At 39.8% G+C, this 26,160-nt stretch overlaps 1 protein-coding gene across 1 annotated transcript; it reads left to right on the top strand.

Annotated features, from left to right (window-relative positions):
- Nucleotides 1–1,308: 1,308 nt before the first annotated feature.
- On the top strand, nt 1,309–25,881 carry setd1a (SET domain containing 1A, histone lysine methyltransferase). Its single transcript, XM_051884600.1, is given in 23 exon segments — nt 1,309–1,327; nt 1,529–1,594; nt 2,345–2,489; nt 2,622–2,720; nt 2,846–3,116; nt 4,875–4,999; nt 6,389–6,642; nt 6,732–8,436; nt 9,498–9,655; nt 9,657–10,500; nt 10,587–10,757; nt 12,194–12,281; nt 12,407–12,570; nt 13,622–13,661; nt 13,805–14,009; nt 14,097–14,143; nt 14,446–15,785; nt 19,032–19,422; nt 19,658–19,836; nt 20,087–20,197; nt 21,810–21,929; nt 22,068–22,205; nt 24,161–25,881. Coding segments are annotated over 21 exon segments (6,762 nt in total). The 5' UTR covers nt 1,309–1,327; nt 1,529–1,594; nt 2,345–2,351; the 3' UTR covers nt 24,335–25,881.
- Nucleotides 25,882–26,160: the final 279 nt, after the last annotated feature.

Genomic DNA, 26,160 nt, shown 5'->3' on the forward strand with positions numbered 1-26,160 from the left:
TCCCTTAGGAGTGACCAAAAGCACAGGTAAGAGAAAGAAATTACACTTGTCTACCATTATATTTACTACTGTATGTCCCACAAACAGTAGTACATAATACCTCTACTTTAAAAAAAAAAAAGAAAAAGAAAAGAAATAACAGTAATTGTATTTATAAATACTGTTCAGTAAATAACCTCTAAGACTGTTGCAGCACCACCTGCTGTTCACTAACGGGTAGTGGTTTCTGAACTTGTGAACAGAATGAATAAGAATAAAAAAAAAAAAAAATCTATAATACTGAATACTAATGACAAAATTCATAAATATCCTCGAGGATGTGCGTTTTTTCTCTCCATATCGGATGCATGCATGCACCATTATCTGTTTGTGCAATATGCATGCTGGACAACGTGTCAATATCATCAACCTCTCAGTAGTGTACAAAAATATTATACATAGGCCTATTTTATTAATATTTTACAGAGCAACTTTATGTAGTGCAAAAAGCTTTATTTCTTTGACTTGTTTGTGCGATTTAGAAATATTTAGTTCTAGAAATAAGCTACATTTTAATTATTTACTAATTACAACAAGGTTTCACAGACAGGGCTTCGATTAAGCCAGGATTAGGACTTAGTTTAATTAGGACGTTTAAGTAGCTTTTATAAACGTATCTTAGAGAAAAACTGATGTGCATCTTGAGACAAAACAATATTTTAAGATATGTCAGTGCAAGTTGCTTTCAGTTAAAAAAGCTCAAACATGATTTTAGTCTGGGACTAGGCTTAAGCCTTTTCTGTGAAACCTGAGGTTAATAATTTAATTAATGTTAAATTTTATTTTGCAGTTCATTTGTCTCTAACATTCTCAGTTTTAGTATTTGTGAGGACATTATTTCTGCGCATAGCTCATAATTTATCATCTTCAGCCTACTTCTGAATTTGTTGGTTTTACTATTTCTTAAAGTAAACATTGTTATGAACTTGTGCGATTGCTCTTACACCATGTAAAAAAGAACCCTTTAAGTACACGCAACTATATCAAGTTCGTGCGTCGATGACGTAAAATGAAACGAAAACGCAGATTCACCACAAAGAAGGTACGCTTACAAGGGTCACAATTATTTTGAGGTGAACGAAGCAAAGTAAAAGCAGAAAGTAGCTTCATGTTAATGCATAATTACAATATAACTTTTTATCAAAACATATAGTCACAATCTATTTTAACATTATTTAATAAATAATATATAGCAAAGGCGCAGAGTCGTGAATTATGTGGAAAGTGCGAGAGCCAATGCAACGGCTAATATTTCTAGTGACTGATGGCGAGCAGGCGAGGCTCTCAGGTTAGTTACGCGATGGCCGCTTACTGTATTATGTTATTCTTTTTAGTACATTTCATTTTCTGGAGAAATTTAAAGACTTATGTCGCATCGATATTGCACCGGAATACAAGCGACACCGTTTTACATCAGATTTAGGGCGCACACATTAAAACGGAGCTAGATTTTAACTAAGGATTTTCTGTTTTTCTCTGTCCGATACAGGCCTAGCTGTAGCGAGCTAGCGGCTGTCGAAGCGGGCAAACCTCCTCAAGACGCGCGCTCCGTTGTGTGAGTCTTTTAGCACACAGTGTTGGAATATTTCATTTTAGTATCGGGAATTTGTGTAGATTCGTTTGCTAGAAGTAATTGGCATTTGCCCTGACACATCATTTTAAAGTCGAACTTTAGCTAGCTCGCGCTGTGAGCAGCTAGCAGCTCCAGTGTTTATTATGTTAGCTTGTTGTTGTTGCTAGTCGATATGTCAGATAATATATATTACATTATAACTGCAGTGCTTCTTGTTTATTACGCCGTAATAGGCAGCAAAGAGTCGCGTTTTTATTTTCTACACATTAATATATAATAAATGTGACATTTTAAGTTGAATGTGTCATCTTTATCTAACTTACATATAAGGGATGTTAGATCATCTTGTCAGGTTGACAACAAAATATTAGTCAGAATCATAATAAAGAGGTGACACCAAATTATAGTTCCCTAAACAGAGACCCCTTTGTGTTTGTTTTTATAAAGAAGGTGAAAACTTTTCATGTGGAACTGTATAATATGTCGCGTTTTTCCATTGTTTGCTATTATTTTAATGATTACACTGTCAGGTCTTTAATATTAAAGTTTAGTGGCTGTTCTGCATGTGGACACTATCAGATTGGTTGCCTGGTGAAGTAAATGAGTGAAGTGTAAAGCTTTTCTCACTGCGACTTCAACGTGAGTCATGGAGTTCTGTGAGCATCTGCACAACATCTCAGTCTCCTCTCTCTCTCTCTCTCTCTCTCTCTCTCTCTCTCTCTCTCTCTGCAGTGATAGCATGGATCCGGACAGTGGGGCGGACACTCAGCGAACTCTCAGTCTGCAATGGAAGAGCTATAAGCTTGTACAAGACCCCGCTCTCCGACGGGTTGCTCAGAAAATCTACAGATATGATGGGATTCACTTTAGTGTACCGGTATGGGCAAGCGTATACTTCTAACCGACAAACAGAGCAAGGAGTCAGCCTATAATTCTTTCTTTGAACACTTGTTCATAAAAATATATTTTTTTACTTTGACTTTTGACTTTGTGTTCTGCTTGTTTATAGGATTCAGGATTCCCACCTGTGGGGGACTTGCGTGATCCAAGACCCCGCAGAATCTGGTCTAGACACACAGAGCTGTCGCTGCCAGTGCCCAAATTTAAGGTATGCTTCTCTTCTTATAATTTCAACTTGTCATGCTGCTTTTCTGCTGAGCTCTTTGTACTTTTTGTATTCTACATGCTAACACATTACTTCATTTCATTTTTTTTTTTTTTTTTTTGTCATAGTTGGACGAGTATTACGTAGGCCCTATACCACTTAAGGAAGTGACATTTGCAAGGTTGAATGATAACATCAAGGAGCCGTTCCTGGCAGAGATGTGCGCCAAGTTTGGTGAGGTTGAGGAAATGGAGATTCTGTTTCATCCCAAGACCCGGAAGCACTTAGGCTTGGCCCGCGTCCTCTTCACCAGCACTAGAGGGGCCAAAGACACCGTCAAACACCTGCACAATACTTCTGTCATGGGAAACATTGTCCATGTCCAGCTGGATATCAAAGGTGCGTCTCTCTCTTTAAATTGTTGTCTTTTATTATTAATATTCTGAAGTACTTTCTATGTACACTAATGTTCAAAAGTTTGGGGACAGTAAGATTTAATTTTTTTTTTTTTTTGAAAGAAATTAATACTTTTATTTTGCAAGAATGCATTAAATTGGTCTAAAGTAAAGCCATTTATAACGTTGCAAAAGATGCTAAATAAATGCTGTTCATTTGAACTTGAAAAATGTATAATGGTTTTCAAGAAAATATTAAGCAGCACAACATTGATAATAATTAGAAATGTGTCTTGAGCACCAAATCAGCATATTAGAATGATTTCTGAAGGATCATGTGACACTGAAGACTGGAGTAATGATGCTGAAAATTCAGCTTTGCCATCACAAGAATAAAATTACATTTTAGAATATATTAAAGTAGAAAAACATATTTTAAATTGTAATTATATTTTATTTATGTTTTAGCTTTTGAAAAGTAGTATATATCTTTTGCTTACTAAAATATAGAAGAAATGACAGGTTTATTACTTTTCTGGACTATTTGCGTATTAATTGATGAGCATTAATATGGTATAAATATACAAGTTTGAGCTGAATAAGAAGTGTCTTTTTCTGTGTAAGTAAATAAAAAAATAAAAAAACTCTCATAGTAAAACAGTGTGTATTTCATGCCAGTATTGATGCAATATATATTGGTTGTCAGGTGATATTAGAATTTTTTACTTACCGGTATCGATCAATATTTCCTCCCTTTTTACATTTAGGTGCCCTTTTTCGGTCATCTAATGCTCACTTAAACTTAGGGCTGCTACCTAATCGCATAAACGCAGGTCATTTTAGTCGTTAGTTGACTAAAATTTAATTAGGTAGTCGCAGGAAAAAAAAAAACTCCAAGGAATTGATGTCATGCAGTGACAGATCGTTAACACGGCTGGTCAAAGTGGTAACATGTCGGCAGAAAATCCAAAGTGTGGGAACATTTCAAGAGGGTAAAGAGTGACCACAAAAAGACGCATGACCTCAAACATGACTTATCATTTAACATGTAAGTAGTAGCCTAACATTAGACACTTTACATGGCCGCTAGCTCTGATGTTAACAATAACCTAGATAAATGTGCGCTAATATTAGGCCATATCCGAGTGTTTGTGTGGAGTGTTGAAGTAGTACCGCAGGCTGTTATTTATATTATAGGTTACTTATATTGTTTGTGTTCTGATCTTAGAAAATTCTATGCAATATTTACCGGTATTGCTGCAGCAAGCTTTATGCGCGCGCTTGAGCACTCAATTTAGATTTTAAATTCTCATTATTATGGTTTAGTTTAGTATTTCTCCCCCTGTCTAATGGCTTAAATGAACTTTAAATCTTTAGTTGGGGGAAGCCCTTCTTAAAATTAATCTTTAAAACCACTAATAATTTAATAACACTGTTAAATGTAATCCTTAGAAAATCTCTACAAATATTGAGTTTTCATACTAAATTATAATGTTGTGATGCCGGGAATTCATTTGTGGCATGTAAAATGTTTTATTTTAGTTTTATTTATTATACATGTATTTACATAAAATTGTAATATGTGTGCAGTCTTATTTGCAAAGAAATGTCAAAACTCATTTTAGATCAATGCTTGTTATTATCCTACCTCATTATCTCATTATTTCTTGAAAATATGAAACAGTGGGGAAGTCAAACATTGCATGATGAAATGAATGCACCAGTCTGTGGTTGAATATAAATTGTGTGCATATTTTTCTAGGCCAGCAGAGGATGAAGTACTATGACTTGATAGTGAGTGGCTCATACACCCCTCAGACAGTACCGACTGGAGGCAAAGCTCTCACAGAGAAATTTCAGCCCCCAGCCCCTGCACAGCCAGATACGGTGAGTGCACAAACAAAGCTTAGCTCAAATACACTGGAAAGAATGATTTGCTTTCCCATAACTGATGCCACTGTGTGCGGTTACCAGCCAACCATTTTTTGGCGTCCTTGAATCGCAATGGCCTTCATTGGGTTGAGTTTATTCTACACATTACAGTCACTCTTAAGTACCCTTGTCTGTGTCATTATCATGGTCGTGGGTGGACCACAAAATGTATGAATGATAAAGAGCTATCAAGCCTCTCACAGTGGATTCTTGAGATTTTCTAAATATACTGCAGATGAAAACTGTTTCTTTCTGTAGAAGATAGGAGAGATTGCTTCTTCAGTGGCTGGCGTTGACACTCTTGGGGCTCATTAAACTTAATATCAATTGGCCATTTTTTCCAATGTTTTCCCACAGTGTACAAACTAATCATATTATACATTTCCCTCACCTATCTGTAGGTATTTTGGATTGCTTGTAATAATGTGTTTGCCTCAAGGGATCAGTTATGTAGCCTTGTAATAATAACGATAGTAAAGGATTTTATTGGTCATACTGTAGTTCATAAAACTTTTTTTTTTTTTTTTTTTGGCACAACACAATTTTTATTGCGTCACAATTCAGGACTTCATATTTTATCTATATGTGGGTCCTGTGTAGCTGACTATTTACTCTATTTTTATTAGGAATACACCAATAATAAGAATGGATGATCCAGCTTATTATTTTCATGACCAATAACTGATAAATATCTAATATTGAAATTCTAAACTGTTTAAATGCACAACTGTTCAAACATTTGTCGTTTTTGAAAGAAGTCTCTTATGCTCAAGGCTGCATTTATTTGATCAAAAGAACAGTAAAAACAGTAATATTATAAAATATTACAATTTAAAAGTAACCGTTTTCTATTTTAACTGTATTTATTTTAAAACTATTTGAAAACAGTTGTGCTGCTTAATATTTTTGTAAAACCTGTGATTCATTTTTTTCAGCATTCTTTGTATAGAAAGTTCAAAAGAACAGCATTTATTTGAAATAGAAATCTTTTGTAACATTATAAATGTCTTATGTCACTTTTGATCATTTGAATGCATCCGTGCTGAATAAAAGTATAAATTTCCTACTGACCGCAACATTTGATCAGTAACATAAATGAAAAGTAAAACACTACAAACAAGTACAGTATGAAATATCATTTTGAGAATAATTTTGAGATAAATTTATTGTTTTTGAAGATTTATAAAATTTTAGACTCTTTAGAGTGTTAAATGACAGCAAATATCATAAATGTAAAAATCACATATATGCAATATCAACCAATACATTTAAAAATAACTGATAATGTGCATCACTAATTTAATTTTGTATCCTCTCTAAATTCTGTTTTTTTTCTTTTATCAGTCGTCCGATATCCGACGGAGGCTCTCCACAGACCAGATGGCAGCTCCTGCTGCTTCTGCGCCTCTCAACTCTGGCAGCACCACCCCCTGTTCTGTGGACACTGGGTTTGGAGACCAGCGCCTAGACACCCCTCCATCCTCAATGGGGGGACCCTATACGCCGGGTTCCTCCGCTTCTTCACAGGGCGGGGGCACCCCTTACACCCCTCGCTCTGGGACCCCTTTCTCCCAGGACTCGGGCTTCTCTGTGGCCAGGTTGGTGCCTAATTTACATTAATACTTATAATTACATAGAAAAGCTTCTTTAGAAATTTGAAAAAACATCCCCTCTTTTTTTCCTTTAGGCATGGTGGCTATAGCAATGCTCAAAGTTATCCCCAGCAGGATATGCTTCCATCTTCCTCCTGCTCCTCGTCAGCGGTCTCCTCATCATCAGGATTCAAGCCCCCTCGGTTTCATGATGATCTACATGCTCCACCTCCACAAGAACCCTCTGTGTTCCACAGGGGCCGGCCGGGATATCCTCCATCTGCGCCTTTCAGACCTAATGAACCTCCCTATCCGTATCCCAATGTTGGAGGTTCAGGGATGCACCTTCCGTTACATCCACCCATGCCACCTCCAGGGCCTCAGTTTGAGCCATCTCCTCTGTCTGACAGAGAGAGAGACAGGGAAAGGGGTCACAGGGACAGGGATCGGGAGAGAGACTCAGGAGGGCGCTATGGAAGCGGGATAAGCTCCCGACGCTCCTCTTACCACTATCAACAGGATACAAACTCTTCGTCCACCTCCAAATCTTACCATTCGCACCACTCGCATCATGCTGACCGGCGGGAGGACAGGGAAGGCAGAGGCTACCGGCGGGACAGTTCAGGCTCCCGCTCAGGAGATCACGGAAGGCATCGGAACCACCATCACTCTCACAACCACCACAGCAGCGGTGGAGGTGGGTCGAGTCGACGGAGGAGTAGCAGAGACCGCGAATGGGAACGAGACCGAGAAGGAGACTATAACAGCTCTGATCCACGTTATGGAGGCCACTCGAACTCCAGCCACCACTCATCCAACAGCCTTTCCCCTCCCTCTGGTACTTCCTCTTATGGAGGATACTCGTCGTCTAAAGACCTGTCCCCCTACGACACACCCTCCTCCTCCCGGCTGGAACCCTCGCCGGCCTTCCATCCTCAGCAAGGTGCTGGCGAGAGGGGTTTTGGAATGGGAGGTAGTATGGACAATGACTACCGCGCTCATTCTCACCACACGCCCCTGGCGCCGCCACCTCCACCTCCTCCCCTCCCACCGGCCTCCGTCATCGCAGCCGCTGTGGCCGAAACCCTCGGCTCTCTTGATTTCGGCCAGGACAGTCCCATCCGAGAAGAACAGTGGACCAAACCTAAACGCCATCCCAGCACGCCGCCCCATCCGCCTCGGACACCTCCAACCTCCTCGCCTCCCCACGCCTCTATCCCGTCATCCTCTACCTCCCCGTCTTCAACCTCCCTGCCTCACCACCTCCCCTCTTCCACAGCATCCCTCTCTCCGCCACCTCCACAGCGTGACTCCTCCCCGGAGCCAGACTCCACTAATGAGAGCTTGCCGTTCATGCACCACAGCAGCAGCTTGGACTCGCGTATTGAGATGTTGCTGAAGGAACAAAAGGCCAAGTTTTCTTTTCTTGCCTCAGATGATGAGGACGATGAGAAGGAGGAAAGAGAGAGAGGAAAAACAAACGAGAACACAGATGGAGGGGGTAACAAACTCAGAGAGGAGAATGGAGAAAGGCCTAGTCACAAGAGACAAGGAGAGACGGATGGAGGCCAACAGAGGAGGAGAGGAGAGAAAGATGGACGTCGCAGAGGCAAGAGGCAAAGTGGTGGAGTGGGTGAAGGCAGGAAAACGCCTCCAGAGGTGGCCTCCTCCACTCCCGCCATGCACGGTTTAGTGTCTGAGTCTCTTCAGGTCCAAATGCCGCCAACTAAGGAGGAGCACACGACCTCTGACACACACAGGGCTCCACACACCCCACCCACCTACAATGGAGAGGCACAGGTGAGTCCCCCCAGTTACATTTGGATGGGTAATGGATCTATGAGCTTCTTTTTTCTTTTTCTTTTTGATGGCAAGAAAATATTGTGTCAGTGCATTACACTAAGGAAGCACACCAGGTAGCATTGAATGTATTGTGATGTGGATCTCAACTGGTTGGAGTTGCCAAAGAATAAGTTGACAAAGGCTTAACAGCAAAATTGGTAGTTTTGTAAATGCATAAAACACAGCAGAGGTGTTGTTTACTAGCCAAACACTGGGCTAAATATTGTTTTAGTCATTTCATCTCCAGAGGCCGAAGTACTGTTTGAGTTTTTACTTTTTTTTTTTTTTTATTTATCATACGACCTTTGGCAACAGAGGATACAGGAAGAATTCTCTTTCCTTCCTTTTAAAAACTGAAAATGCCTATTTTGCATTTGTATCTATGTATATGTATAAGATGTATCTATGTAGTTATTTGCATTTAGTATTGTGTTTTTCCTGCTGTCCACGAACCAGAAGATCAGAACAGACCCTATCAAAAGTCATCCATATGAATTGAGTGGCTTAATCCAAGTCTTCTGAAGAGACACAATCACTTTTATACGATGAACATATTTAATTTAGGCTTTCACATATAAACATTAATCAGTGCACATACGTGGAGCTCAACAAATATGCTAAAATGATGCTCAAACATGAGTATGGTTGATATTTAAAATTATCTTCATGTGTGTTCCAGTAAATAATGAATTTTCATTTTTGTTGAACTATCACTTTAACTGTTGATCCGGCTGACATTATGTTTTTATAACCTCAGTAATTCTGACATAATGTAAATGAATCCGTAAGCTAATAGATAGAAGTGAAACTGATATGCTTTTGCTCTCTTTTTTTTTTTTTTATGCTCTGTTTGATTCTGGCATGTTACTTTGCGTAGTGTCTGAGTATTATTTCTCAGGTTCGGTGCACCATTACATTTGATTCTAGCTTGAAAATGTCCCCCCCCCCCCCCCCCCCCCCCCCCCCCCCCCCACACACAGTGTATTTAAACTGTAATCTTAACAATCTCTTCTCCTCAGCCATCTCCTCACTCCTCTGGGGAGGATATGGAAATATCCGATGAAGATGACAGCGCCATCACCACAGCGACACCCCATCCCGCTGCCTCTTCGTCCTCTTCACCAGCCACCTCCTCACAATCTGCCCTCCCCTCCCAAACCCCAGACCCCTCTGCAAGCCCCTGCTCCTGACACCAGCCAGCACTTCAGCGCCACCATGCCACCTCCTCCCATCCCGTCTTACCCTCCCCACCTTCCTCCCCCACCTCTGCCCGGCTTCTCCCTGCAGCCACCTCCGCCACCTGGCATACCCCCTCCGCTTCCTCACATGGAGCTGCACCCCGAGTACCCTCCTCCGCTGCCGCACCACATGTACGACTATGCCAGTTCCATGGAGCTCATGAGCCAGTACTGTGGCGGAGTGCCCATGTCATTCCAGATGCAGACGCACATGCTCAGTCGTCTCCACCAGATGCGAATGGCCTCCTCCAACAGTGCTACAGCACCCCCTGGAGAAGTCCCGTCCGCCTCTGAATATCCCCCGTCATATCACCTCCATTCAGTACCTCCTCCACATGCACCTCCACACCACCCACACCACCCATACATGGACCAAGACGGGAATGTTGCCTCCCACTACGACCAGGACCACCGCTACATCCCTCCTCACTTACCGTATGCCTACCCGGACCCTCACGCCGCACAGCTTCCGCATCATCACGCCATCCCTCCTCCCCACAGCCCCTGGCCTCCTCACCTACCGCCCCAGCAGTTTCCTTCCCACTATCCTCCACCTGGCTTCGGCACAGTGCCTGGTGTGGATGGAGAGCTGTACGGAGCGGCGGGTGACCAGATGGCCATAATGGGCCACAACCCCTACGAGGCCGTAGTGCAGCAGGTACTGGCAGCTTTGATTGAGGAGATGAAGAACATCATGCAGAGGGACCTGAACCGAAAGATGGTGGAGAATGTCGCCTTTGGCACCTTTGACGAGTGGTGGGACCGCAAGGAAAGGAAAGCTAAGGTAACATTAGAGAGTTTTATTCATATTTGCTTTGAATGACCTTCAGTGTTCTTCAACCATGCCACCTCTTGCTCTCGTTTGCACAGCCATTCCAGACAGCCATGCGGGGAGTTGCGGTGGTGCGCGAGGAGGAGAAGAAGGATGAAAAGACCAGCAACCGACCTCGGGAGCCACTTATGTCTTTGGTAGACTGGGCCAAGAGTGGAGGCATGGAGGGTTTCTCCCTGCGTGGAGCCTTGCGCTTGCCTTCTTTTAAGGTGTCTGACTTTACCTTACCATCTCTTAAACATCTAAAAAAAAAAAAACGCCTTCCCACTGTCTCTGACATTCTTATACATCTACATTCATTGAATTTCACCTTCTCGCTGTCTCTGACATTCTTATACTTCTACATTCATTGAATTTCACCTCCCTTGTGGCCGTCACATCATTTAACATGTAATCATCATTCACCCAAAAATGAAAATTCTGACATAGTTTACTCCTCCTCAAGTTGTTCCAAACCTATATAAATGTCTTTGTTCTGCTGATCACAAAGGAAGATATTTGGAAGCATGTCAGTAACCAAACAGATCTCGCCCCCATTGACTACCATAGTATTTATTTTTCCTACTATGGTAGTCAATGGGGGATGAGATCGTATTGTTTACTGACATTCTTCCAAATATCTTCCTTTGTGTTCAGCAGAACAAAGAAATTCATACAGGTTTGGAACATCCTGAGGGTGAGTAAATGAAGGCAGAATTTTCATTTTTAGGTGAACTATCCCTTTAAAATGAATGAATATATCCACACAAAACAAATGACTGACAATACACGTGAAAGAAAAACATTGTAGGTTTTCTAGGGCTAATTTATGTGTATAATTATAAAATTAGTATTTTGGACTTAATTATTCATAATCGTCCATTTGACAGAAATAGTCTGTTTTAGCGCAGAAATATTGATAATTCTCTCCTCATGTTCATAGTTTTGAATAAAATACATCTTATGTGGTTGCATACAGTATAGCTACAAAAGGACAAATGTTTCATAAAGTGAACTGGGGCTCAAATCAGATCCATATTTGCAAACAACAAAGAACATAAACATTTTATTTTATTAGTTAGGCCGACTAGAAATAATGTGTTGTCCCATGATCATTTGGCTATAATTTATTATAAATTAATATTATGTACTTTTTTGTTGAAATTTTACTGTTATACTTGTTGGGTTATTGAAGTAATACCAATAAAATTTGAAAATGTCACATTTATTGGTCGATACAGATTCAGCTGCCAATATCCAGTTATGTCTGACATCACGCATTACTGTTTCCAGGTCCAAACGCTTTATCAATCACAAAAGCAAATGACAACTAATACTAATATATACTGTTGGTGTGCTGTAGTACTGCTGAAAAATCATAATCCTAGTCTTTATATCCATAGTGAAATCTCTGTTGGCCAGACAGTGATTCATCTTTTCTGAATTGTTAAAATATTGTTGTATCCTGTGAGCCCAGAGACTGTAATGTACACCCTGAGACCACTTGGACCCAAAAATAACAATCGATACATCCTGACTTAACAAGCAGAAATCATTCATATTTGATCAAATTTAATGGTTTTGATAAGGCTGGCACACTTCATTACCATGATTTGAAATAATCCTATATGAAAATTATGTTACTAATGAGGAATGTGTTCTTCAGGTTAAGAGGAAGGAGCCTCAGGAGCTTGTCGAGGGTGATGAGCTAAAGAGAGCCAGGCCTTCCACTCCACCTGATGAGGAAGATGAGGGTATGTTCCTCATGCTGGTTTTTTTTTTTTGTTTTTTTTTTTTTTTAGAGCTTGCATTAACGTTTACGTAACTGTACTTTTGTAACTCCTCTATATATTCTTTGCTATGTCTTTCTCTCTCTCAGACTCCTATCAGGGGAAATCTGCAGACACTGCTGCAGGAAGAACAGAGGAGAGGCGTGTGGCAGACAGAGGAGCAGCCAGGAGGAGGAGCAGAGCCAAGGCGCGTAAGCCATACGACCTGGACAGCGAGGGAGAAGAAACATCAGATGGTTCCTCTTCTGAGAAGGTTGGTTTGTATGTCATTAAATCTGTCCCTTTTTTGTGTAGTAGTGGGAACGGGCTGATTTAGAGTGTTTCATTAGTCCATTACAACTCGAGCAACATGCAAAGAATGGCACTCTCATGGCCTGCATGACAGAATAGCAGAGGCTCATTAAGTTTTAAAAATGCATGCCTTTAGCCAAGCACACAGCAGCTGTTGTTTGGAAAGTTGGCTCCTCTTCACTTGAACTGGTCTCTGCGAACATCTCACAGAGCTTATTTGCTCATAGTCAATTTACTGACTTTTGATCTCCTGGTGAATCATTCTAAATCAGTGTTATTTTAGTATAATTTAAAAAATATTAAAATATTTTTAATAGCTTTTAATTTTAATAGCTTTTATTTTTACATTATCAGGTTTCATATTAGTTTTAGTACTTTTGTGTGCTTTTGTATTCTTTTGTTTTTAATATTTCTATTTAGCTTCAGTTTTAGTTTTAACTAAACTATTTATATTTTATTTTCAGATTTATTTCAGTTAATGAAAACTATTTTTAATAGTTTTAATTAACAATAATAACAACTCTTCTAAATTGAGCAATGCATCTGTTCTGAATTTTAAAAAATACAAATTATCATAATGGTAATTTTTTGATTATATATTTTTTCTAATAATTTTTACACAGAAATACATAATTACAATTAGGTTAATCCCTGGAATTATTTCCATATCTACATATATAAAACCTAACTGTTTATGACTGACAGATTTATGAAAGATGGTATCATGTCTTCAATATTTGATGTGAATTGCTTTTTTTCTCCCATATAGTTTATAGCTTTTTACTGAGAGTATTGCCATTCTAAGCTTTTGGTTTTAAATATGAAAGAATTTCTTCATTTTTGCAGAATATATTTTGTTCTACTTGGTTGTAGTTTAATTGAATAATGGCTAGATGGCAGCATTTCTTCTTTTCTTCAAGTGCTGTGGAGGAATTTCCACAACTCCCAGCAGATTAGTTTAGACATGTTATTGTCATCATTGTGTCTGGTGACTCCTTATGTTTTATGTTTAGGAGGAGGATGAAGACAGTGATAAAGTGGATGAGTCAGAAGGTATGAAGCCGCCTTGTTTTTCTTTTGTACTCTTGTTGCCATTTGCACATTATGACAATATTAGGCTTTTAAATGTATATCTGATCATATCTTGTAGATCCATGTTTTTTTTAACTATTTTCTCTATTGCTCATGTTTCTCAGATGAAGCCTTTAGTGCAGACAGTGATGACGAGAGCATTTCTTCTTCTTCTTCTGAGAGCTCATCATCATCCTCCTCAGCATCGTCTTCTTCCTCCGATGAGGAAGATGAAGAGGAAGGTGAGCAGGCTGCAGAGAGCGAGTCATTGGATACAATGGATGAGTCTACAATGGACAGTGTAGCTATGGACACAGAAAAGGATGAAAGGTACGTCCCTCTATGAGAACTGATACAATGAAGAGTGTTGTGTCTGTAGATGGATCAGTTGATGTGACCTATGTCTGTTTTTAACAGGGACAAAGCCAGCACTGACCAATCATCTGCTGCGGAGGTCAAACAAGGTCAGTTAAAGATCACTAGAGGGGGGTAATTATAGAGAGAGTTCACCTAAAAATGAAGATCCTGTCAGCATTTATTCACCCTCATGTCATCCCATATCTGTATAATTTACTTTTTTCTGCTGAAATCAAATACCTTCTTTTGTATTCAAGCCAGTACAAGTTTGGAACGACATGAGAGTAAATGATGATTTCATTTTTTGGTTTTTGGTGTATTATCCTTTAAATGAGCAAATGTAACTCCTGATTTTTATTTTAAAAAATGTTAAGTTTTATGTTCACTTTATTCTTTCTTTTACTTTCAGAAGAAGAGAAAACGCCTACAGCTGTGCCTCCATCTTCTCCATATCCCCGGCCTTCTTCCCCTATCCTTCTCCTCCCCCCACTCAAGAAACGGCGCAAGACGGTTTCTTTCTCAATGGAAGAAAGCGAAGTCAAGCCCCCCATTCTGTCATCTTCTGCTCCCTCTCCATCTCCCACTCCTGCCTCACAAGCTTCAGACGTTCCTACTTCCACTTCTCCCGGAAGCACACCCACAGCAGCCGCTCCACCCGCCGCCTCCAAACCTGCCCCGATGCTACTTCCATTTGCTTCCCGTCCCAGCGAGAGTAACGCCCTGACTTCCCCTGCTTCCCCTTCCGCTGTTCTTACTGTCCCTCCACCAGTGCGTTCCCTGCGGCCTGATGAGCCAAAAAGGAGTCCAGGTCCCCCTCCATCCCCACAAACTCCCACTGCCAAAAACTCCTCCAAACGTGGCAAAGACTCCCCTAGAACGCCCCCTGTGCCCATCTGCCTCACGGTCCAGAACCTCCCGCTGGACCATGCCTCCTTGGTCAAAATGGCCTACGAGGACCCCGTCCCTGTTCCAACCACACAAAAGGGTCGCGTACGCGGCCGCCCTCGGACACTCAGCCAATCAGCTTCTGGCCCTCATCTGCATCCCGCTGTGGAGGAAGAGGAGGATGAAGAGGAGCTGGAGCAGCGGCTGAAACTCAGGGAGCAGCTGGGAGTGTCCAGCCTGCTGCAGCTGGCCTCTGCCCCTAAGCCTGACCTGTCTGTGCTGGCTGATGTGGCGCTGAAAATGGACCCAGAGGCAGATATCGACTCGGAAGAGACCGAGACCTCCGATGAGGCAGAGGAGCACAAGCTGGAAGAGGAAGAGGGCGACTTCTTTGCCCCACACCCACGCCAACCACTCCTGGATCCAGAGGGTCTGTTCGTTCTGCAGGAGCACAACTATTCTAAAACTCTTGCGCCTCCACACCTCACATCTCCACAAAAGAGGCCGAAACAGGACCCCACTGTTCTGCTTCCTGCAGACCTCAACCAGCACGGTGTTCAGGAAGCACCCGAAGAGGTCATTGGGGAAGCTCTTGTCGCTAGGGGAGAAGCTCCGGAGCTGTACGAGGATCTTTCTGGCATGGGCCTGCTGAGCGAAGCGAGGGACGCAGCTGAGGCACAGACCAAGAGCCTCGGCCCTCCACACAAGAGGAGAGGATCAATTAGCAAAGAGATGGAGATGGAAGAGAGGGGGAAAGGGAAGAGCAAGAAGAGAAGTAGGAAGGACAAAGAAAATGACGAACTCCAGATCTCTAAGAAACAGAAGGAGAAGCAGATTAAGAAACAGAGGAAACGAAAGTTAGAGGTTTGTGCTGCTTCTGTCTGGGTCTTATTACAGGGCTTGAGTGAGAATTCACATTTTAAGAATCCGTTTCAGTAATTGTCGTGTGAGGATTGTGCTAGACACATCAGAACTTTTTCAGTAACAAACTACTACTTCTGTATATGCTACCTCTATATGTAGCGAAGTGCGCAACAACTAATTTCATTACCGTTTAAATGGGATTTTGCAACCGACTAGTTGACTAGTCTAATCCTGCACCCCGGAAACAGTCTGCATATGCACTCCATTTGAAATAGACTACTTAATCTATCCCATACGGAATGCGCTAAAAATAGGTCCAAATATATGCAATGTGCTTGCCTTGCGTTATGATCATTGTATATTAAACTTAAGCGTTCACTTAAGCAATGTTAGCTATTATAGACACATTTATTCAAATCAATAAGCAGCTCAGGACCAATAAGTTTAAACCTATCATAAACAGATTTCCTCAAATAAAAGTTTGTCCACATAAGTCAGCACGTTAAGGTATTGTTGTTCATTATCATTAGGGCTGGGTATTGTTCAAAAATTTTCGATATATCGATACCGATACCTTGCCTTCGATACTGATTCCTGGACGATACCTTTTTCAATACCAATTTTATAAAATCTATTTTAACAAGATTACATTACCTCAAAAAATCTTTGGTTTTATATTTTAAGTTTGTTGACTTTTTTTTGCAGACTCAAAGACTCATCTCCTGAGCCACTGCACAAAGGAATAAAAAAGCACAAATTAACAAAATGTAACCAACACAATAAATCAGTGCAAATAGTTTTAATAAAGTTCAAATAGTTTTCAATGCAAAATCAACAGTTTAAAGTCAGTATGTGAGGCTGCAGATCTTTAAATCACACAGCAATTGTTGTTCTTCTTCAAAAAATTAATTATTAACAATATAGAAAATTTTGTACATTTTAATGATAAATTCATTAATCTGGTGCCCTTTAAGAGTTCAAAATAAAGAGCAAAACACAGGCTTTACTCCCTTCAAACTTATATTTTCCTTGATTGGTTTTCTCTAAAGAGAAATACGTTCAGTTGAAAACGAAAGTAAAAGACGCACGTCTTTATCTCATATCACGTCTTGCCGTGATATGAGAGTTCCGTGTATTTATTAAAATCAGCACATTAATGATTTATCACCCATCCACCCGCAATTAATTGGAATGTTATTTTTTATTACTTGGCCTGACCCGTGCTCTATCTATCTATCTGTCTATATATATATATATATATATATATGTATGTATGTATGTATATGTGTGTGCTTTTTCAGGAGACAACTGTTTGAAAATGTCCGCTCTGAGGTTGTGGTTTATGCTTGCACACAGTGGCAGTATCAGGAGGACGCTGATACCACTTTTCCACCAGAATTGTTCTGGAGCCAGAGCCTGTGCTCATGCAGGCGAACTAGAGGCTGTTATGAACCAGTCGCGTGTTTCCATAGACTTGAGGAACGAACGCTGATGTAACGCTGCTGGGTGTTGTACCCGTCCATAACTAGTCTAAAAACATTGCGCGTCCCGCTGTTTGTGCAGACAGTGCAGCACTTCTGTTTTGCTGTTCACAGTGACTGTAATGAACCGGCTGCTCGCATAAACAGCCGGTACTCTCACCCGTTCTTTTCGGAGATAAACTGAAAGTGAAACCGTTGATTCACTCGCTCTCTCACACTCAGGGTCTCGCGTGCATAGTTTTATATATTTAGATATAAATAACAATGTAGTGCAACGTTACTACATTGCTCAACGAGATAGCGACAGCATTTCTCCGCCCCCTCTCCCCGGCTCCATTTAGAGGTATCGAAATTTGGTACCGAATGACAAGACACTTTTCGATACTCGATAGTATCGAGGCAATTCGGTCGGTACCTAAAAAGTATCCAATTCGATACCCAGCCCTAACATAAAATAGTTACGTTGCCGTTGTTTTAGTCACATTGTATTGCATTAACAACTGACACATTGAGCTGATACAATCCAACAATTCTTATCTATTGTAATTGTCATTTGAATTTCTTGATTTTTGATCTTTTTACCAAATTTGATCTTTAATATTAGTCTTTGAACAGTTGATGCATCGACCTTTCCATCTAACATTTGCAGCACTTCCTGTTCTGGGGCCGGTTGCACCAGCTGGACATAAGAGTTGGGTTTAATTCTGCCTTCACTTGCTATCGGAATTATTGTAAATAAGAGTTTCTTAGACATGAACTCCCTCTCAAGTCGCCCTCTCAAGTCACCCTCTCAAGACCACTGGGAAGCTCAGGGATAATTTTGATACCCAAGTTCCCGAGTTGGGTGGAAATTATTCCAAGCATACTGTCCCTCTGAGCAAGATGATGCATAGTATACAGTTTCTGCTAATAATCCCAGATATATGTTTATATTATTTCCAACATAATTACATAGAGAAATTTTGTGTTGGGTCAGTTGTCTGAGTCGACAGTGTGCTGTAGGCACACCCATCTTAATGATTGCTATATATATATTATGCACAAATTAACCATAAACTTTACACTTAACATCTGCTTTAATAATTTATGTACTATTAATTCACAGACATGAAACTAATCTTGTCCAAACAAGTCATGACTTCTCACTCTACATGTGACTAGGCATAAGATTTATTCTTAGATGCATTTTACCTCCAGCCTAGATTTACAACTTGGTGTACATCCAGCTAGTGCAAGTGGCCCCTGCTTTTTAACGCTTTCACTCAAATAGATACTCTCTTTGTTTTTGAGCCAGATAAAAGCTGCTTTGATATTAAAACAATAATAATAGTTTGATGTGTATGTACTGTATGTTTATATATAATTGTGTATGTTTTGTTTGTAGCTTATAATGTAACTGTTTTAAGGGGTATCTTAATATAAATAGCTTGAAAAGCTACTAGTTCCTCAGCATTATGCCTTTTATGAGGAACTTTGCAACATCTTGCATAGTTTGTATGCATATTTTCTCAATGATCTACATCCTAGTTTAAAGGCACTTTGCGTTGTTAGAATGTAGCACTGTTGCGATAATTTCACCATGTTTCAGGCTGTTGCAATATAACAGTTTGTCCTATAAACCCACAGAACTTGAACTGCTTTCCACAGTTCTGCATTGTTGGGTAATACTGATAAGTTTGCCAACTAATGGTCAAATATCCCCCATTTGGTCTTTGTGTGGATTTTGTCTGTTTCCTAACATTTTCCTAAAATACTCTGTTGTCAGGAATTCGAAGAAGATGTGGATGTGGAGCAGTTGGAGTCTGGTGAGCTTTCCAGCTCCAGCTCTGAATCGGGAGACTCTGACTTTGGTCTGGAGAGATCACTGGAGTTTGAAAAGGAAGAGGTTAGAAAGAGCGAACGACTTTTCCTTCAGGAAGCTGGCTTGACCCCTTCGACTCAGCGGCGGCCCAAACATGTGCCCGTGGAAGCTCCTATACCCCGTCCCTCTTACAAGAACCGCAGCGAGTTTGAGCAGATGACTATCCTGTATGACATCTGGAACACTGGCCTGGACCAGGAAGATTTGAGACTCCTGAAGAGCACCTACGAAAAACTGCTGCAAGATGACCATGGCACCGACTGGCTCAACGACACACACTGGGTCCCTCATACCAATATCCTTACAGCTGCTTAAGAAAAAAAATTAATAGTTTATACAAACAAAATCAGATGCTTTTATTGGTCATACAGCAGTTAACAGTATTAGCACTATACAAAATTTACTGAGTTTGCTAGAAGTGCCTAGTAAAGGCATATTAGGTAAAGAGTAAGAGGCCTTCCTCTATAACTCTAATACTGCCTTTTCAGTTGATTTCACCCAAGTTTTGCTCCTTAACCTCTTGCCTGCACTCACTAACATCCCGAACCCCCGGCGGAAGAAGAAAACAGCAGATGGGCAGCTAAGAGAGCATGTCACTGGCTGTGCTCGCAGTGAAGGCTACTATGCCATCAGCCGCAAGGAGAAAGACGTCTACCTTGAGCTAGACCAGCCAGTGACTGTGCAGGAAGTTGGGGACTATGATACTGCAGTAGGTTCTTTTTACGTTTTAACAACTGAAATGTGTGTCGAACTTGTAATTAAAGCCTTATTTACGTTTTTGTGTGTATGAAGGATTTAAACGTGTGTTGTAGTTGTGCCACAGCAAATACATTTTTGACTAAATGACTCATTACTTGCCATTACATTTTTTTGTTCAGCATGAGTATGGCAGACAGTTTGGGCCAGTAGTTTTTACCCATCTGAGCAGCTCTCACTCTCTCTGTCTGTCTCCGTCACAGGGCTCGAATCGTCTGCTGTCTGAAAGGCGCTCCGAGCAGCGGCGTCTCCTCAGTGCAATCGGCACTCAAGCAGTGATGGACTCAGACCTGTTGAAACTGAACCAGCTGAAGGTAAAGTTCTTCAGTTCGTTGATACGATCATGACCTTGATCGTACAATCAACACTTTGATTACATTGACCTCACCATTCCTTCAATTCCACAAACTCCCGGCAGCTTTTCAGTGCAGTTATTCATAGCATTATGTTTAATGTTTGACATATAGTGTAATGCATAAACTGTAATGCCCATATAATGGATGGCATATGAGGGCACATTCACCAGGTAGGTTTGCGTGTACTCTTTGTAGAGTAATTCATACTATCCAAACAGCTTGAAAAAGTCTGCTGACTCCTGTGTCAGTGACCCTGATGGGCTCCTTATCAGTGGTTTTGGCTGTTATGTTCTGTAAGCTCTTTGACATCAAGTTCATGTGTTCAAAGTTAAAAGGTATTCCTTTAAAAGCACTCTTAACCTGACCTCCTTTATTGCACTCTGTATGTTTGGAAAGGGTGGACATGCATGTTTATTGTATAGCATATATGGTGGTATTTCACACAAAGGCTCCCCTATGGGCCTTTAATGTTATTTTTCACTGTGAAGCCAGATTGTAATCCGTGAGCTGGATTTATGTGCTTTCTGTTGTAAAAAGCATTTTCATTCCATTCACCTTAATTACAATCAGTGTGTTTGAAGTGGTTACTAGGAGAAAATGTCTATTTCTGTCTGTCTGTTTTGGAAAAAACGTGTAGATTGATGTTTGGACAGATAGGAATGCTCCAGCCCAGGAAAGTCTGTCATCATTCAATCACCCTCATGTCATTCCAGTAAAATTAGCCATTAAGGCCCTTTTTACACTTGGTATCAAGATGAGTTTTGGTTGATCGAATCACAAGTGGGTGAGGAAGAAACATGCCTGTTTACACCTGGTGTTTTAATCAGTGTCTTTTGTAACTTTCAACTTCTTCTGTCCTGATTTCTTAGAGGGGAGGGTCTATGGGTGGGTAAATGTAGTTTACACTTTAAAAAAAAGTTTACACAACGAAAGCAATCCGGTGCATTTTTGACTACCTCTAGAAGTGGTCGACGCTCAAAACATTTTAGGCCTCATTTACACCTGTATTTAGAGTTGTCCACTTGTGATGCGATTGACCAAAACACATCTTAATACCAGGTGTAAGCAGCCTAGAAATTAATACTTGTATTCAGCAAGGATACAATTAAAGGGTCAAAAATTACATTAAAGACATTTGTTACAAAAGATTTTTATTTCAAATAATCCATAGAATCCTGAAAAGAAAATGTATCATGGTTTCCACAAAAAAAATAATCAGCACACCTGTTTTGAACATTGATAATAAGTGTTTCTTGAGCAGCAAATCATCATATTAAGAATGATTTCTGAAGGATCATGTGACACTGAAGACTGGAGTAATGATGCTGAAAATTCAGCTTTGCCATCACAGGAATAAATTACATTTTAAAATGTATTACAATAGAAAACATTAATTTTAAATAGTAATACTACTTCACAATATTACTATTTAGCCAAAATATTGTTTTGAGTTCATTCAAGCTGTCTATGGCTAAATTCTAGTTAATGTACATAAAATATTCTTGTGCCTGTAAACATAGTCTATCCTATACATGTTTACATCAAATTTATGCTTGAATTCTGCTTGCAGTTCCGTAAGAAGAAGCTGAGGTTTGGCCGCAGCCGTATCCATGAATGGGGCTTGTTTGCCATGGAACCCATTGCTGCAGATGAGATGGTCATTGAATATGTGGGACAGAATATCAGACAGGTAAGCCTTATAGCTGAAGTAAAACTAACAGCTATTAAAATTATTTATAGCCTACTAAGAAGTGAGTTTGTTTCCTCTTGAGGAATATGTGCTTGCATTGGTGTTAATAGATTTCTGTGTTTGTTGCTCCATTTGTAGATGGTGGCTGATAATCGAGAGAAGCGATATGCCCAGGAAGGCATCGGAAGCAGCTACCTATTCCGTGTCGACCATGACACTATCATTGATGCCACAAAGTGTGGCAACTTGGCTCGGTTTATTAACCACTGCTGCACTGTAAGTATCCTCCTAGTGACGCATACATACCCATATATCTCAATTACCACATGAGCTCTGATAAACATATTGCTGCCACTCCCAGTGTGAATAGATGCTTGGTTTTGGAGCTCATAAACTGAAGAAGCTCTAGAATAGTTATGTTAACCATGGTTATGCAGGTCTCAAATGCTACCCATTTAACATTTTTATTCTAATTAATAGGGTTATGACACCAAAATTTAGATACCAGCCTAAATAATATACTTAAAACATTATTAAAGACAAGTGAATGATCAAACATGAACAAATTACAAGCAATAGCACAAATAAATACAATAGACTAAAGATACAAATGAAATAAACAGTGCTTTAAGTTTTTCAAGTAGTATGTAGGCACAGTTTATTCAGTCAAGAGCAGTGAGTGATTTTCTCTATTTCTCTTTTTTTTTTTTTTTTTTTTTTTTTTTTTTTGTTAAATTTGTTTAACATTAAGGACGCATTAAGACCTAATGCACGGATCCAATAAATTGATACTGATACGCATGTGTTTTCAATCTCAACTGTTTACATTCACTTAAGACATAACCATCTTTGTTTACAAGGATGCTCACCACAATTTTGTGTGTATTTGCTTGTTCAAGCCCTTGTTCTCTTTCTCTTATTGTCATGCAAAATCAGTGCTTAAATGGGCCAGACTTAAAGGTTCACTATTCAAATGTTGGCCCTATAGTGGTAAAAAAACAAAACTGTGGGCATTTTGCAGAATAACATTGTGTTTCAGCTCTGCATGACTGTGGATGAATATTGTTCTTTCAGCTAATTCAAGAAAGAGAGATTATCCTACTGCGCATAAAATATTCACTACTAGGCTTAAGAGAAATAACTGGTTTAGATGGAAATGATCTCAAGCTGACTAGCTGAAGATGTTACTGTAGCTTTACCCATTAATTTACGCTGTATTTCCTTGAAAATAAATTCCAGCACAACGTTACAACCAATGAAATGATCCTTCACAATAGATAATGCTTTACAAAACTCTGTTGGAGAGCTTGATGGCAATTTATCTGTTCAATAAAATACTTTACTCACCTGTTGAGTAACAAAAATGCCATCTCCATGCTGCTTTTACAAATCACTCAGTTCTCACCTTCTCTGAAAAGCCAGGCCAATGTTGATTCTTGTTTTATTACGGGCTCTGTCGCATCCTCTTTATGCCAGCAGACTCTCCTCTGTTCACCGTTTTTTTTTAAATGGGTGATTTCCTGGAGGTTTGAGATTTAGCTGCTCCATTTCAGCCTTTCTTGCTCGTTGTGACTAACCTATGCCACTTCCACATCATACATGCGTCAAAGTAGCCCAAGTAACTATTTACAGATATGACGAAACACACATGGGTGAGTGACACATGTATGCAATTTCCCACAAAAACCATCCTGACAGGTCTAAAATAGTCTAAAACACTTTTAATAGGCTTACCATAATGAATCAGGGTAAGACAAAAACACATTTTGAAAAAAGGATTAGTGTATTTATTTAAATTTTGTTAATTTTGTACAAAACAGTTACATGGTGCAACTTTAAAAGCACACGCAAATGATAAACTTTGGGCCAATAATAATTCTGTTGACTGTCCCAAGTGTCTTTCACGCTGTTATGAATGTTCCACATTAGATTTTTGTCCCCTATCAATCTGTTGCCATGAAGCTGCTGGATTTGCTGATTTACTGCTTGATAAGACTTGCATCTGGTCCAGAATTTTTTTATTTTTCTTGCACAATCCAACTGTCAATGGAATTTGTGTTTGCGCCATGTCAATCATCTCCTCCAGAAACCGCAAATGAGCTCATAGATTTTGTTAGACACACACCCCATAGAGCTGTGCAGCGGATCAAATTATCCAGATGTCTTGTGGGAAGTAACATAATTCAAGAAACACTTATTTATTCATGATTTCTTGTACTTCTCTCTCACAGCCCAACTGCTACGCCAAAGTGATCACCATTGAGTCCCAGAAGAAAATAGTCATATACTCCAAGCAGCCTATTGGTGTGAACGAGGAGATCACGTATGATTACAAGTTCCCCATTGAAGAGAACAAAATCCCTTGTCTGTGTGGTACAGAGAACTGCAGAGGAACCCTCAACTAAAAGTGTCCTAGTCCTTCCCCAATACAAGACTTGCCAATCAGCTTTCCTGGTCCACAAGCTATTTTTCTCAGAGCGCACAAGTAGTGTGCAAAGGGAGAATGTTTGTTCAGACTCTTTAAAAAGCTTCTATACAGACACACAGTGTCAAGATGTTTAATCGGATGTTTAGCCCAAGGTCATTGGGATCTCAGCACTGCCGCAACACCCTGAGTTCCACCTGTGAAGTTTTGTTTATTCTTGACCAGGCCCTTATCTAATTTCGTTCCTCCTGTTGCAGCTGTGTCTGGTGGTGTTGTTTTTGCCAAGGTCTGTGCTTTGAAATACAGCTATTAATCAACTGCACACACACACATATTCCGCTCAATTCTGCACAGCATATGACAGTGGCACCCTTAAAGTGCTGGGTCTTTTTTTTTCAAGGGCAACTTTTAAAGACTTACCTAAAGACATGGATTTAAGACTTTTGTAATGCTGCACCCCTGTTGTGAGAGAGAGTATTAATTTTAGTTTATTTATTATCCCTGTTCTGATGCCTGTCCTTTCATGTCATTCGTTTAGGTCAGATCTACCGCTCTACCTTCTTTAGATTATCTGCGTAGAATCACCTCTGCCTGTTTTATTTTTTTATTTTTTATTTTTTATTTTTTTAATATAAAGCTGTTTTGACGCACATGTTTCTCTTCAAAACTTCCTCTGAGCTGAACCGATCTTAATTAAAAATGTCCCCTTTTCCAGCATGACATGCTGGTGTTCTGTATCTTTAAAATTTATATAGTATTGTAAGTTGTTACATTCTATTTTATTTTATAATTTTTCATAAATTAGTTGTTACAATGCCAGTACAGCACTGTAACAACACAGTTATTGTAGAGGTTACCATGTACCTCCCATCATTTTAAAACACCACTTACATGAAGTCATACCCCTTTCATCCATAGTTTTTAGCAATATAAGGACAGGACAGGTGAGGTTGTCTTTTTGGTGTGCTGAAATATACGCACATTGATATTTTAGCAGAAGGATGGAATTATTCATTGAGTTATTTTGCCATTGGTGTTTTAGTGGACCACTGAAAAATTGTGAAGCAATGGGGCATGTGTTTTGAGATGAAGCACTCTACTTTGGGGCTAGTAACTCCTCTCTGCTAAGGAGAACATGTTTGCACAAATATGTACAAATATACACACACATACAGAGCGCATTTTCTAAGAGTTAAAAGATCAGAGTTTGTGCGCATTTCAACAAAATTGATGTCCCAAGTCTGAAAGATTTGCATGTGCAAAGATTCACTAAAACGGGTGTCTGTTTCTTCCGTTCTGTCCTTTCGTATTAATGGTCATCTATCTCTCTCTGCTCTGCCATAAATGGACATGTTGACATTTCGTTCTTGCTCATTTTCCCCCCACTTTGTCCGAGGGCCTTGCCAGCGCTCTGTTCCTTTGAGAGGAAGACCTGTAAAATATGTAGATTTATTGCAGTCTTTCAGTAAAAACTGATCCACTGAAGTGTAACCATTAAAAAAAAAAAAAAAAAAAAAGGACAAAAAAGTCGAAAAGAATTACATGTAAATATTGTAGAGGTGTTTGTTTCTCGTAGAAACACACTGGTTCTAGTCTGTAAATATGTTCATCCTTTTCCTACTTCCCATTGCAAGAAAATAATTGTACATACCTATCATTCAGTTATCTTATTTTTGTTTTGTTGTTTTTTCCTTTTAATTTGATTTAAAGTTTTAATATTATTTGCAATATTTCTCTTGTATTAATGCGTTGGACCCTTTATTAATGGTGCATTAAAATATTTTTTAAAAAATAATTGCTGTTCAG

Source organism: Ctenopharyngodon idella, chromosome 3 (genome assembly GCF_019924925.1).
Source record: "Ctenopharyngodon idella isolate HZGC_01 chromosome 3, HZGC01, whole genome shotgun sequence".
Taxonomy (NCBI): Eukaryota; Metazoa; Chordata; class Actinopteri; order Cypriniformes; family Xenocyprididae; genus Ctenopharyngodon; species Ctenopharyngodon idella.